We start from the raw sequence: 15,488 nt of genomic DNA, 5'->3' as shown, positions 1-15,488 counted from the left end.
ACCTCTCTGTGCCTCAGTCTGTTCACACCTCTATGAAATGGGGATAAAAACAGTACCTACCTCGTTGATGATTAGGAGGAAGGAAGGAAGGAGGAAGGTAATACATGTAAATTGTTTGGAATAGTACCTGGAATAGAAGAAACATGTAGTAATTGTTAGCTGTTACCGTCATTGTTGGCGTCGTTGTCGGCGTCATCATCCTGTCTTTCTGCTCCAGATTCTTAGACGTCTTTTCTTCTTATTGAAGTTACCAAACCGTTTTCTAGTTTTTCTTTCTTTTCTGGTTACTATTAAAACATTTTTTAGGGGCTGGCCCCGTGGCCGAGTGGTTAAGTTCGCGCGCTCCGCTGCAGGCGGCCCAGTGTTTCGTTGGTTCGAATCCTGGGCGCGGACATGGCACTGCTCATCAAACCACGCTGAGGCAGCGTCCCACATACCACAACTAGAAGAATCCACAACAAAGAATATACAACTATGTACCGGGGGGTGTTGGGGAGAAAAAGGAAATAATAAAATCTTTAAAAAAAAACAAAAACAAAAAACGTTTTTTAAAGCGTTGTTTTTCTCCCTCTGAGTTGTGAGAATTGTGTGCTGCGATATTCTTTTTATAGATTTTGCGTCCGTTTTTGTTGCTTGTTTGTCCATTCCAGAACAAGGAGACGAGCTCTTTCTGAACCTGGGTGAGCAAACAGATTCAGCGTCTGATTGCTCTTGACCGTGCTTGTCACCGTTTTGGGTGTGGTAGGATCACCTTCTTAGCTCCACGCGGGGGCCTGTCGATGAGCCCAGTTTCATCTGACTAGAGGCGTTCAGTGAAGGCCACCCCCCCAGCGTGAAGTGGGAGCTTCTCCAGTCATCTCTCCCGGGTCTCTACGTGGCTGGAGAATATGAAAACCAGCCGTCTCCCCTGCAAAGTCCCTTCAGCTCCCGCCCTAGATGGAATGACAGTTTACACGTTCATCCCTCCTCTAATTCTTGATCTGTTGCTGTTTGGAAGCTGGAGAGAGAGACTGGTTACGTGAAAGTACTAACTGGGAGGGTTGTCTGACACTCTGGCCGCCTCACTCATAGTTCCTCTACATCAGATGGGCTGTCACCCACTCTGCCAGTTGACAAATACCTAGAAATCCATGCTAAAGTGGAGAAGGGTACACACCTTCCTCCTTGTTTCATGAGGGTAGCTTTTCTTTATTCCAGACTGTAAAACGTGTATCACGTACCTTCTGTGGTTCTGTGGGATGTGAATCACATGGCTCTCTGGGTTTGTAGTTGATGAGAAAGCCTCCGGGACTTTACAGTAGGTTGATTGTAAGGCCAACTGCCCTGCGTTTTCTGTTTTTCCTCATTGGGTATTTCGGTGACAAGTTGGGGGAGGTCGTTAAGGCTGCTATAGGGGATACCATTTTCAAAAGGTTCTTCTCTGTTTTAATCTTTAATTATGTTATTCTTATCTAGGATGAGATCTACCTAAAGGCAAAGCTCTCTGGGCTGTCATTCAACGGATTCTTTTCACAGACGAGTATGATATTCACTGACAAAATGGCAAAATAAATAAAGAGGGAGAGAGAGGAAATGAATGAGAATTGTTTGGATTTCATTAGCTTTAGTAGTGTAACTTGTGACCAACTAGCTTGAGCTGTCTCATTAGTGAAATGAACTGCAACATTGAAGGTTTTACAAATCACCCTGCTTGTACTGATAACGTTTATGACATTTGTCTTGTGAAGTTACAGGGCTTTCCATAGTGAAGGAGAAAATAGGGACAGTTGAGGAGAATGTTATTCGGTTAAACCTGGTAACAGAGCGTGACCTAGAAGTTCTAATCTTGCTTCACCGCCTTCAGCAGACCCTGCTCCAGCCCCTGCTCTGGGGATGACAGTGGCGGTTTTGCTCCTGACTGGTTCTCAGAGATGAGTGTCAGCCTGTTTGTGAAGCACTGCGCAAACATTTGATTTGTTATCTTTCTGTGTATTTCGCCTTAGCACTCTGCTATTGTATCTTCAGTATGGATTCATAATTTCTAAAGGGGCATCTATCTCCGGAAATTCATAATTTAATTTTCACCATTAGATTCACAATCTGAATATTTATCTTCTCATTTACTGTGAAACAGGCCTAATGGTGTTTGTGTTCGTGTAATGGTAACAGAGTTGCTGTAAGGACCAGAGGAGGTACAGCAGGATTGTCCACACTGGGTACCTACTGTCAATGGTGGGCCTTTAAAAGTACCTTTTCTCCCCACCAGAAAGTTGAATTTGTCTAACGTGGGGTCTGGCCCTTAATACCCAGGGATTTTAACTGTGCAGTCAGGTTTGAGGGGCACTAAGGGAAAGTAGGTGGAAGCATTTAGAGATGTGTTATTAGCAGTACTCTACGATTTGACATAGGACCGTGTTGTAAGTGACATTTTTATATTGAATAGAAATTCCTATGTTGGAAGAATTTAAACTTCCTAGTTCAGCATGAGTTTATACTGAGGTAACTTCAGTACGTTGACCACTTGTCAATTTACTCCATTAAGATTCAGGTGATAAACAGTACCTCCCTTAATTTCTACCTGACTTTCTTGGGTTTGTTGGGATTGATCAAGTTAACCTTCCCTGAGGTAAAGTAAAACTCTGAATGCAATGCTTCTCTTTCCTGCTTCCTAACCACCATTTTATAAGAAGTTCAGTGTACCCTGTGCTAATGCCTTTATATAAAAGTACTGATTTGATACTCTCTAAACAACGAGAAGAAGGTGGTGGTGGGGCATCCGTATCCTTGCCGTGTCAAGAATACAGTCTAACAAACTGCCTGGGGTAAATCAAATTCCCTTATGGTACATTGTACTGTGTGCTGTTCTTGGAACCCAAATCACTTACTTGGTACAAAGGTATAAAAACAGTAGTCACAAAGTGAATGGAGTGTCCTAAAAATTTCATCTTTTAATGAATGAATTTGTCTCCCAAAATTATATCATGACATGAGTAAGTTTTCCTCTTTGAACTCGCAAAAATGAACTACTCACCACTTACCAAGATAAGAAGAAATCCGAAGTCTGAACAGTTTTGTATCTATTTAAAAAATTGAATTTGTAATTAAAAACATTCTCACAAGGAAGCCATTAGACGCAAATGGCTTCACTAGTGAATTCTTCAAAATTTAAAGAAGAAATAATTCCACTCTTCTAGAGACTAGAAAAAGTGAAAACTTCCCAACTGTTGGAAAATAGCTGTAAGTGGCCCTGTTACTTCCAAGTGTTTGAGAGCTCCTGAAATTCTTATTCTCTGTTGGTGAGAGTGTAAATTGATCAAAACCACTTAGTGAAAGAGTTTGGCTGCCTATTAAATGTGAACAGGTGCATAATCTGTGACTCAGCAATTCCATTCCTAGTTATATACCCTTCACAAAGGTGTATATACGTGCACCAAAAGATCTGTAAAGAGTGTTCATTGCAGCATTATTCATAATAGATCCAACATGGAACCAACCCAAATGATCGATAGATGATGGACACACAAATCATGATATGTCCCTAAACTGAAACACTACATAGCAGTGGTCAAGAACCAGCAACTGCTGTATACAACAGGATGGATAAATCTCACAAAGAAAATGCTGAGTGAAAGAAGCCAGTGAAAGTAGTTCATGATTCCCTTTATATAAAATTCAGACACCAGCACAGTATCTATGACGATCGATTTCAGGGGAGTGGTCAGTTTGTGAGCGTGTTATTGACAGGGAGGGGACCCTCAGGAGCTTCTCGGGTTCTATTTCTTGATCTGAGTGGTGGTTGAAGGGGTACGTTCACATCAGAAAAATTTGTCAAGCTGTAAAGTTATGATTTGTACCCTTTACAACATGTATATTATTCAGTTTTTTTAAGTAAACCACTCAGAAAAGAGATTGTCTGAGTAAAGTGGCCTGGAACAACTTCAAGGGTGGCACTGATAAGTAGAAACTGCAATCGTACATTTATACACTGAGGAGATTCAGCGTAAAGATTGTAAATGAAGTGCCGTTCCCCTCATCTCCTGCCTCATTGATCTGCACGGTAGATTTATATACATATCTATATGACTCCAAAAAGAAGCTTCTCTTTCTTTTAAGGGAAGGAAAAAATAATTCCTTTAAGAATATCCTATGGGAAGTTCATGAAAGAGTATGAATAACCTATTCCTATCTGTTTCATTTTTAAAAGTTGATATCCATTTGATAAAACTAATTTATGTTGAGTAAAGGAAACTCTATCCATGAAATGCCTATGACCTTGCAGCAGAGTACTCTTACCCTGATAGAATTGTTTTCATTAGATATATAATAGAGATCACAAAGACCTTAGATTAAGTGTTCTGCTTTTTTTTTTATTGACAGTATGTGTTCTCGCCGACTCAGCAGCCGTCTTTGTTGCTGTCCTGGTGAACTGACAGGATCCGTTTACTTTTTAGGTGCAGGTGTTTGGACTGTATTCTGGAGAAGAATTTCATGAGACTTTTGACTGTCCTATTAAAGTAAGTATTCACTAAGTTTTAATTTTTCTAAGGGTTTTATCAACTAAGGCAATAAGGATTACAATACTTTGAGCCCTCCCAGTCTTGCATTAATTGTGTCAGTAAGTATTCACCACTTATACTAGATACTATCTGATGCTGTGAAGGAGTACAGGATATGTATCATATGACTGTGATCTCAGTCTGTCCTCAGGAATCTTTTGTTGTAGTGCATGAGATGATACACACACACGCACAATCTGTGATTAAATACTCAAAGAGGTAAGCACAGAGAGTCCAAAGCTGAGAAAAGTTACTTCTAACTGTTTTTGTTAGTGCTGACTTTATAGATGGAGTGATGTTTGACTGGGCTTTAATAAATGGACAGAGCAGATGGAGAAGCTGGCTTTCCATGTGGAAGAACAGCATAATAGAAATGGAGAGGGTAGAAAGTTCAAGTTGTGTTCAGGAAGTGGCAAATAGTCTAGTTTAGATGGTGCATAAAATACTGAGTTGCAAGACAGCTGTACAGGCAGATTGGGGCTGGCTTTATATTCAGGCTAAGGAATTTAGACTCCATCTAGTAGATAAGGAGAAATTATTGAATGTTTAAGAGCAAAGAAGTGACATAAACTGAGCTAAGCTTAAGGAAAATTAATATGGCGACTATATATAGTATAGATTGGAGGGCTGGTAGACATGAGGCAGGAGGACCAGTTTTAGATAACAGTCATGGTAGTTATAGTGACTATTATAGTTGTTAAAGGACGCAGTCATTTGTTTTTTTCACTTGTTTATTCAAACATTTATTGATTGACAGGTGAAGGAGAGAGAGGATCTGATGTGTGTTTTAGAAAGCTAAATATGCCAGGATGGAGGGTGATTTAAGCAGGAGAGTGACTTGGGACAAGAGGCAATTTAGAAGGCTAATGCAGTGCTCTAGGCAGGTCATTACAGCATCTCAATGAAAAGAATAGTAGTGAGTATTCGGGATGGAGTAGAAGAAATGAAAAGCCTTTAGGAGGTAGACACAACAAACCTTAGTGATGGATTGCATGAGGGTGATGAAAGATGGAGGAGTGGAGGGTAAATCCAGGTTTTTGCTTTGGTAATAGTGCGTGAGAATGCCATCAGTTGCAATAAGGGATGATTTGAGTAAGGATGTTGCTAGTTTGGTCCTGAGTTTAGTTAACTGTAGTGCATCTGGTGGAAACGTTATATAGAAGTTTTGGAAACATGAGTGTGGAGCTCATTATAATACATAATGAGTTATGTATTATAAGAGAGCTAAAAGGACTCTTATGAGCTCAGGCTGGGGATTGGCCCTAAAATCACAAAGTTGATAACCCCAGTTGAGTAAGATGAAGCCATTTTTTTTTTTTAATTTTGTTTCATTTTTTTCTACTTTTGTTCAGTGTAGAACATTTTTTTTTTAGGATTTTTATTTTTTCCTTTTTCTCCCCAAAGCTCCCCAGTACATAGTTGTATATTCTTCTTTGTGGGCCCTTCTAGTTGTGGCATGTGGGATGCTGCCTCAGCGTGGCTTGACGAGCAGTGCCATGTCCGTGCGCAGGATTCAAACCAACGAAACACTGGGCCGCCTGCAGCGGAGCACGCGAACTTAACCACTCGGCCACGGGGCCAGCCCCCAAGATGAAGCCATTTTTAAAGATATTATCCATTTATAAAAGCTAAAGAATGAGAAGAGAAGATGACTCATGGTAAAATTCTGGAACACTCTAATTTAAAGATTCAGGCAGTGGAAAAAACAAACAGCAAGAGATCTAAGAAGAATCAGTTAGAGAGACTGGAAGAAATCCAGAAGAGTGGTGTCAGGGAAGCCAAAGGAGAGAGGGTTTCCAGAAGGAAGGAGTGGGCAGCAGCCGAAAGGCAGTGTGGAGAGTCAATGAGATGAGGACTGAAACAGGATATTTTATTTGGTCATCATGGAGATATTGACAGCCTTAGTGAGGACAGTTTCAAGAGCAGGAGGGTCACCTGTGTCAAGAAGTAAATTGGAGATGAAGAAGTAGAGACAACTAGTGTAGACTCTTCTTTCAAGAGATTTGATCATGAAGAAGAGAGATCATCTGGTAGGTGAGAGAGGGCCAGTGTCCAGGGAAGATTTCTGCAGATCGTGTTTTGGTTGATGGTAAAAAATCACTAGAGGGGGAAAGATTGAAAAATAAAAGAAAGTGAGTACTTAATGGAGCAGCACTAAGGAATGGAATCAACCTCTCGGGGTGGGTGAGTGACCTTGGAAAAGGTCCTACAGCCTCTGTCTGTGAGACGGGCACAGGACAGGGGAGACTGAGCCCAGCCGTTTGCTGAGTTTGGCTGCGACTGATCTTGATGGCCTTGTTTCCTTAGAGCAGAAGAGGAGAAAGGGGTAAGGTAATATGACTTAGGAACGTGGGGGATGTCTGGAATAACAGTTGTTCTCTAGGCTTATGTATTATTAAGAGAGCTAAAAGGACTCTTATGAGAGGGTTTAAGAATATGTAATAACAGAACGTGTAAATGATTCAATATTGGTATCTCAGGTGGATTAGAGAAGTGTTGAAGGAAAGAAGGGCTAACTTGGGAGAAAGGAATGATTAGAGAAATGAGGAGTCATACGCTAAAAGCCATAAAAATGGCAGTGTAGGAAGAGGAATCTATTCCATTGGAGGATGAAAATATATTAGTCAATTAACATGAATATAAAGTGTATTTAGTTGCAGGTTGGTGCAAGCTTAAGTGTGTGGATTTTTTTTAGTGTCTAGAAATATTCTGTATGTTAGGTTAGGAAGAAAACAAAGTGCATTAGTCAGTGATTCCATGGGTTTGGGGATAAAAAGGTAAGGGGGCAGAGCACGTGCAGGCTTACAGCCACAGAAGGGGAGCTCCGAAGATGGGCTTGCTCTGAGTAGAGCCACTGACCTTCAGAAAGCCACTGGTGCATGAAGTAAACAGAGATGACGGGTGGAGCGGCCTTGGGAGAAACTTGTGTAAGGGGTTGCGAGGAGACTGGCTGAGCGGAAAGCTAATGAGAACCGGGGGGGACAGGGACTGAGGCCATAGGTAGAAGGGAAGACCCTGAATGTTGTCTCTCACACTAACGGGGTCTTGGTGTAACTATCCTAAATATCTGTGAGGCTTCATTGCCCCACCTGTTCCATTTGGTACCCTCAGTCACTGAAAGGCATCCGGGCAAAGAGATAGTCAGGTTCTTCCTTTGGGTTTCTTCTGTTGTATTAGAATTGTATTCAGTTACAATTGCTGCCTTGACTGACCTCCCTTGCTGTGTCAGAGGATGGGGCACCCACGTAGAGGGTCCCACTCAGCCCGAAACTAGAACTAACTCACTCTCATCTTTTAGTTTTGACCTGGCTTCATGGAAGAAATCTTTTCACACAAGAGCAAGACACAGATGTCCTCAGTAGTAGCAGAATCTTACCTGAATAGGTTACTTCCTGCCAAAGTATAGGATGATTTTGAGATCCTGCTGCTTGGAAAGTATAAAGGGTTTTCATGCTGTGCTTTAACCATGACTCCTAAACCAGTGTCGGGTCCTTGTTCCCTTGTAGATCATTGCTGTGCACCCGCAGTACGTGAGGTCCAGCTGCAAGCAGTTTGTGACCGGAGGGAAGAAGGTAAATGCTGTGTGTCTGCCCTCACATGTGGTCTTTGAGGGGGCTTGCATTTGCTCTCTAATTTATGCTTAGTTTTTTTACGTCTGACTGTTCATTAGGAGAAATTTTGAGAAAGAACAGTGTAATGAAATTGTAAGACCATCATTTCTTGAGGGAGGTGTGGCCTTGGAGCTTCTCGCTGACATTCCTTTGGGGTATCTATAGGGCAAGAGAAAAAGATGTTACTTAAACTGCCACGTGGCCGTTTGTAATGTTGTTCCTTCCACAAAAGAGAGGTAGCATTTAAAAATAACAAAAGAGTAAATAAACTAGTGTTTTTTCCCCCTGTAGAAAATCTCTTGCCAGCCTTGATAAAGTTTTAGGACAATTATGGATATTTTTTACTGACATGTTCATGGCATATTTTGTTACCTTAGTGCCATTTAAAAAGTAAGAGTGCGGGGCTGGCCCCGTGGCCGAGTGGTTAAGTTCGCGCGCTCCACTGCAGGTGGCCCAGTGTTTCATCGGTTTGAATCCTGGGCACGGACATGGCACTGCTCATCAAGCCACGCTGAGGCAGCATCCCACATGCCACAACTAGAAGGACCCACAACTAAGAATATACAGCTATGTACCGGGGGGCTTTGGGGAGAAAAAGGAAAAAAATAAAATCTTTAAAAAAAAAAAGTGAGAGTGCTAAATTACCTTTTTGTACATTTACATGTTTGTTTGTAGATATAGTAAATTCTAAAGTTAAAATAATCTTTCTGCTAATAGCAGTCGTTAACTTTTTCCTACTTTTATTAACCAGTGAAATTTTGTAATCCATTTTATAGTAAAATGCTACCATTGTACTGGAACTCTGAATGTTATTTCATATTCAGTTTAGAGATCAGCGAAAAGGAGGTGGTCTGTGGTGGTTTCTGTAGCAGATGTAGTGCTATGGAATGACCACTTTGAAGCTCAGCTGCTAAATGGTTTCGAATGTTTTATGATAGTTACCTGTCATTTTCCCTTTGTCCACTGCTTCCTAGAATGCTAGAGTAGGAAAGCCTACTGGCTGCTACCTTATCCAGCCTTTCTCAGGCACTGGTTTTAGCTCGTTGTAATAATGGTTGAGTGGCAGGTCCTGTAGATCCCTATTCCATTCCACGGGCGCGAAGCCAAGTCTGCACCAGCTCTGATTTCTGGTTGAGAGGCAGCTCCTTCCCCCCCTCCCCACAGCCCATTGTTATCCTTATGTTCTGGCCTCATTGGCCTCACATAAAAATGTCTATGGGATTAATCAGTGGGAGTTATAGATTTAATCCAACATTCTCTATTTAGATCTGCAGGTGATTCACTCCTGAAAAAAAATAACTACCTTACTTGTCTTTGTTGACCTCAGGAAAGAGTAGCTTTAAAATTTCTCTTGTTAAAGTATTTCTTTACTAAATACTTTTCTAGTAGGAAATTTTCTGTGAGATATAGCATAAATTCACTTAGCTGTACTTTAAACTCATTTGTTTTTATTTAAAACTCAATGGGGATAAAGAAGGGGGAGCCACTGTTTTTTTGTTTGTTGTTTAAGTGGCTTAAAACAACAAACATTTATTATCTCAAAGTTCAAAAATTAAAGAATGGCTTACCTGTGTGGTCCTGGCTCAGCATCTCATGAGGTTTCAGTCTAGGTTTTGGCCTGGGCTGCAGTCATCTGAAGGCTTGACTGGGGCTGGAGAATCTGCTACTAGGATATCTCCTGCCTTCTTAATAATAATACTTCATAAAATATTGGTAACTTAAAATATTGATAAGTCACTTTGGTTTAAGTATTTTCCTGGTGTGGGATGCAGTTTTGAGTTCCAGTTTCCAGTTTCTGGAGTTGGAGATTTTACAGTTGTCTCCTATTTCTTGATGGTATTGGTATGAAAGAAAATATTAGAGATAAAGTGAGTGGTGATGTCCAAGTGGTAGGATTCAAACGGTTTCCACAGTAGTTATGCTACATGAATGGCTTGTCAACCTGCAGGATGCCTGAGTTAACTGTGTTGACAACCTATTCTTCATCCTTCTACTTAGCATTTTATATCATTTACAGACATCTTTTGGAAGCACAGTGTAAATGTACCTGTTTGGGTCAGAATTCATTGAGTAGACACATGAGTGTCATGCAAACGTCAGAGTAGTCTAGCTTCCAAGTGCTGATGAGGTAATGTGGGAATAAGTTAGAATTTATACAAAGATAGACGTTGTTAGAAGCAGTAAAATAAGTAGAATTCACCGAATGCTGAACAGGCAAGAACATCAGGGATTTGGTTCATCTCTTTGGTTATCATTGACTACTTGACAAGTTTTTCTGTGTTCAGTGTTCTATGACAAAGCACTCTGATTTCTCCTTTTTCCTATTCAGTTCTCCAGAAATGCATCTGTAGACATTTCTTCCCAAGGACAAAAAGGTGTTTTAATTATGTGTGTATAACATAAAAATAGTTCAGGTCATCTGGTGAAAAACTTTCAAAAAGTGATATTAAGTTAGAATTTCTGGATTAAAATAATTTAAAAGAAAAAACTATATACATATATATATATTTTATATATATATAAAAGAAAAAACCCTATATACTATAGGATTAGTATAAAGTGTAAAGGGCTTAGTATGTTAGGCTTGATAAAAGTGTGTGTGTACTATTTTGAAGTGAAGAATCATATGATTATACATATTAACGTATGTGATATTAAGTCATTTGTCTTAGATTTTTAATAGTTTTATTGATATGTAATTTGCGTACATAAAGTTTACCAATTTACAGTGTGTAATTCACTGATTTTTAACATATTTACAGAGCTGTGCAACCATCGCAGTACTCTAATTTTAGAACATTTTCATCACCCTAGAAAAGAAACCTTAACTCATTAGCAGCCACTCCCTGTCCTCCTTCCTCCCGGCCCTACGCAACCACTAATCTACTTTGTTTTGCTATGAATTTACCTATTCTGGATATTTCATATAATTTCTGGATATTTCATGTAAAGGGATCATACAATACGTAGCCTTTGTGTCTGGCTTCATTCATTAGTTTTATAGGTACATCCATGTCATAGCATGTACCAGTACTTTGTTCCTTTCTGTGGCCAAATTACATTTCATTGTATGAATTTATCATTTTTTCTTTTAGATTTTATTTTTTTCCTTTTTCTCCCCAAAGCCCCCCAGTACATAGTTGTATATTCTTTGTTGCGGGTCCTTCTAGTTGTTGCATGTGGGACGCTGCCTCAGCGTGGTTTGATGAGCAGTGCCATGTCCGCGCCCAGGATTCGAACCAACGAAACACTGGGCCGCCTGCAGCGGAGCGCATGGACTCAGCCACGGGGCCAGCCCCTGAATTTATCATTTTTTATAGCCATTCATCAGTCGATGGACATTTGGGTTGTTTCCGTCTTTTGACTGTTATGAGTAATGCTGCTGTGAACATTGGTGTACAACTCTTTGAGTGGCCGTGTATGTTCATTCTTCTTGAGTGTAGAATTATTGGATCATATGGTAACTTTCTTTTGAACACTTTGAAGAATTGTCAAACTGTTTTCCAAAATGACTGCACCATTTTACATTCCTAGTAGCAGTATGTGAGGATTTCAATTTCTCCACATTCTCACCGACACTCACTTTTATCTTTTTGATTATAGCCATTTGGTGGATGTGAAGTGGTATCTCATTGTTTTGATTTCGCTTTCCTTAAGGACTACTGACGTTGAGCATCTTTCATGGTCTTATTGGCCATTTGCATATCTTCTTTGGAGAAATATCTATTGAAATTCTTTACCCGTTTTTTGATTGGGCTATTTTTCTTTTTGTTATACACTTGTAAAAGTTCTTTATGTATTCTGCAAATGTCCTTTGTGAATATGTGATATGCAAATTTCTTCCAGTCTGTCACTTGTCTTTTCACTTTATTGATGATATCCTTTGAGATACCAAAGTTTGTAATTTTGATGAAGTCTCATTTAACCTTTTTTTAACACTTGAGCTTTTGATGTTGTATCTAAGAAGTCATTGCCTAATGCAAGATCCTGAAGATTTATGCCTGTATTTTCCCTATAATAAATACGCAAGAAATTGAGAGAAAGGAACCCAAACGTAATACTAAAGAAAGCCATCAAAACACAAGGGAAGAGAGCAAGAGAAGAAGAAAGGACCAGAGAAGAACTACTAAAACACCCAGAAAAAAAGTAACAAAATGGAATAAGTACATTCTTAGCAATAGCTGCTTTAAATGTTAATAGACTAAATGCTCTAGTCAAAAGGCATAGGGTGGTCGATTAGATAAAAAAACAAGACCCGTATATCTGCTGCATACAAGAAACACGCTTCTGACCTAAAGACACTCATAAACTGAAAGTGAAGGGATGGACAAAAAGACTCCATGCAAATGGCAATGAAAAGAAAGCTGGAGTAGCAATACTTATATAGACAAAATAGACTTTAAAACAAAACCTGTAACAAGAGACAAAGAAGAGTGCTACATAATGATAAAGGGAACAATCCAACAAGAGGATATAACACTTGTAAATATCTATGCACCCAACATAGGAGCACCTAAAGCAACTATTAATAGACGTAAAAGGAGAAATAGACAGTAACACAATAATAGTAGATAACTTTAACACTCCTCTTACACCAATAGATAGATCATCAAAACAGAAGATCAGTAAGGAAACATTGGCCTTAAATGACACATTAGACCAGATGGACTTAGTAGATATACATAGAACATTGCATCCAAAAGCCATAGAATACACATTCTTTTCGAATGCACGTGGGACATTCTCCAGGATAGATCACATATTAGGACACAAAATAAGTCTTATTAAATTTAAGAAGATTGAAATAATACCAAGCATCTTTTCTAACCACACTGGTATGAAACTAGAAATCAACTACAGGAAGAAAATCAGAAAAGCCACAAATATGTGGAGATTAAACAAAATGCTGCTGAACAATGAGTCAACAAAGAAATCAAAGGAGAAATAAAAAATACCTGGAGACAAATGAAAATGAAAACGCAATGTCCCAAAATTTATGGGATACAGCAAAAGCACTTCTAAGAGGGAAGTGTATGGCAATACAGGCCTACCTCAACAAACAAGAAAAATCTCAAATAAAAAATCTGATAGTGTACCTAAAGGAACTGGAAAAAGCAGAACAAATAAAGCCCAAAATCAGTGCAAGGAAGGAAATAATAAAAATCAGAGCAGAAATAAATGAAATAGAGACTTAAAAAAGAAAGAAAAAGACAAAATCAATGAAACTAAGAGCTGGTTCTTTGAAAAGGTAAACAAAGTTGACAAACCTTTAGGTAGACTCACCAAGAAAAAAGAGAAGGCTCAAATAAAATCAGAAATGAAAGAGGAGAAATTACAATGGACATCTCAGAAATACAAAAGATTATAAGAGAATACTATGAAAAGCTATACACCAACAAATTGGATAATCTAGAAGAAATGGATGAATTCTTAGAATCATACAACCTTCCAAAACTGAATCAAGAAGAAATGGAGAATTTGAATAGACCAAATCACCAGTAAGGAGATTGAAACAGTAATCAAAAACCTCCCCAAAAGTACAAGTCCAGGACCAGATGGTTTCCCTGGTGAATTCTACCAAACATTCCAAGGAGACTTAACACCTGTCCTTCTTAAACTCTTTCAAAAGATCAAAAAGGAGGGAAAGCTTCCTAACTCATTCTATGAAGCCCACATTACCCTGATACAAGAACCAGACAAGGACAACACAAAGAAAATTATAGACCAATATCACTGATGAACATTGATTCAAAAATCCTCAGCAAAATATTAGCAAATTAAATACAACAATACATTAAAAAGATAATACACCATGATCGATTTTATTCCAGGGATGCAGGAATAGTTCACCATCTGCAGATCAGTCAATGTGATACACTACTTTAACAAAATGAAGAGTAAAAAAATCACATGATCATCTCAATAGATGCAGAGAAAGCATTTGACAAGATACAGCATCATTTATGATAAAAACGCTGAATAAAATGGGTATAGAAGGAAAGTCCCTCAACATAATGAAGGCCATATATGATATACCTACAGCTAATATCATTTTTAATGAAGACAAACTGAAAGTTATTCCTCTAAGAACAGGAACCCAACAAGCTTGCCCACTTTCACCACTCTTATTTAACATGGTGTTGGAAGTCCTAGCCAGAGCAATCAGGCAAGAAAAAGAAATAAAAGGGAACCGTATTGGAAGGGAAGAAGTGAACCTGTCACTATTTGCAGATGACATGATTTTATATTTAGAAAACCCTAAAGAATCCACAAGAAAACTTCTAGAAATAATGTATATGGTAAAGTTGCAGGATACAAAATCAACATACAAAAGTCAGTTGCATTTCTATACACTAGTAGTGAAGAAACAGAAAGAGAAATTAAGAATACAGTCTCATTTACAATTGCAAGAAAAAGAATAAAATACCTAGGAATAAACCTAACCGAGGAGGTGAAAGATCTGTACACTGAAAACTATAAAACATTGTTCAAAGAAATAGAAGAAGACACGAGGAAGTGGAAAAGATATTCTGTGTTCTTGGATTGGAAGATTAACATAGTTAAAATGTCCATGCTTAGAGCAACCTACAGATTCAGTGCAATCCCTATCAAAGTTCCAATGACATTGTTCACAGAAATAGAACACAGGATCCTAAAGCTTATATGGAACAAGAAAATACCCTGAATAACCAAAGGAATCCTGAGCAAGAAGAACAAAGCCGGAAGTATTACACTCCCTGATTTCAAAATATACTACAAAGCTATAGTAATCAAAAGAGCATGATACTGGCACAAAAACAGACACACAGATCAATGGAACAAAATCGAGAGGCCAGAAGTAAACCCACACATCTGTGGAGAGCTAATTTTAAACAGGAGAGCCAAGAACATACAGTGGAGAAAGGAAAGTCTCTTCAATAAATGGTATTGTGACAACTGGGCAGCCACATGCAGAAGAAGGAAAGTAGACCATTATCTTATACCATACACAAAAATTAACTCAAAATAGATTAAGACTTGAATGTCAGACCTGAAACCATGACACTTCTAGAAGAAAATGTAGGCAGTACCCTCTTTGACATCGGTCTTAGTAGCATATTTTCAAGTACCATGTCTGACCAGGCAAGGGAAATAATAGAAAAAATAAACAAATGGATTACATCACCCTAAAAATCTTCTACACAGCAAAGGAAACTGTCAACAAAATGAAAAGACAACCTAACAATTGGGAGAACATATTTGCAAACTGTATATCTGATAAGGGGTTCATATCCAAAATATATAAAGAACGCCATACGTCTCAACAGCAAAAAAACTAACAATCCAGTTAAAAAATGGGCAA

The 15,488-nt window shown here is 38.8% G+C and overlaps 1 protein-coding gene across 10 annotated transcripts in view; it reads left to right on the top strand.

The window, feature by feature from the left end:
• The window catches only part of VPS41 (VPS41 subunit of HOPS complex), a 178,661-nt gene that overhangs the window by 73,534 nt on the left and 89,639 nt on the right, over positions 1-15,488 (top strand). For 7 of the 10 annotated variants that reach the window (XM_005609089.4, XM_023638942.2, XM_070265500.1 and 4 more), the window contains 2 exons: positions 4,431-4,493; positions 8,042-8,107. In XM_005609089.4, the coding sequence (XP_005609146.1) occupies positions 4,431-4,493; positions 8,042-8,107 (129 nt within the window). The remainder of the gene's footprint in view (positions 1-4,430; positions 4,494-8,041; positions 8,108-15,488) is intronic. The other 3 variants (XM_023638941.2, XM_070265501.1, XM_070265504.1) reach the window with 1 other exon arrangement.

Source organism: Equus caballus, chromosome 4 (genome assembly GCF_041296265.1).
Source record: "Equus caballus isolate H_3958 breed thoroughbred chromosome 4, TB-T2T, whole genome shotgun sequence".
In the NCBI taxonomy this organism is placed as follows: Eukaryota; Metazoa; Chordata; class Mammalia; order Perissodactyla; family Equidae; genus Equus; species Equus caballus.
Note: the sequence above shows the minus strand (reverse complement) of the source record. Positions and strands in the feature narration are given on the sequence as shown.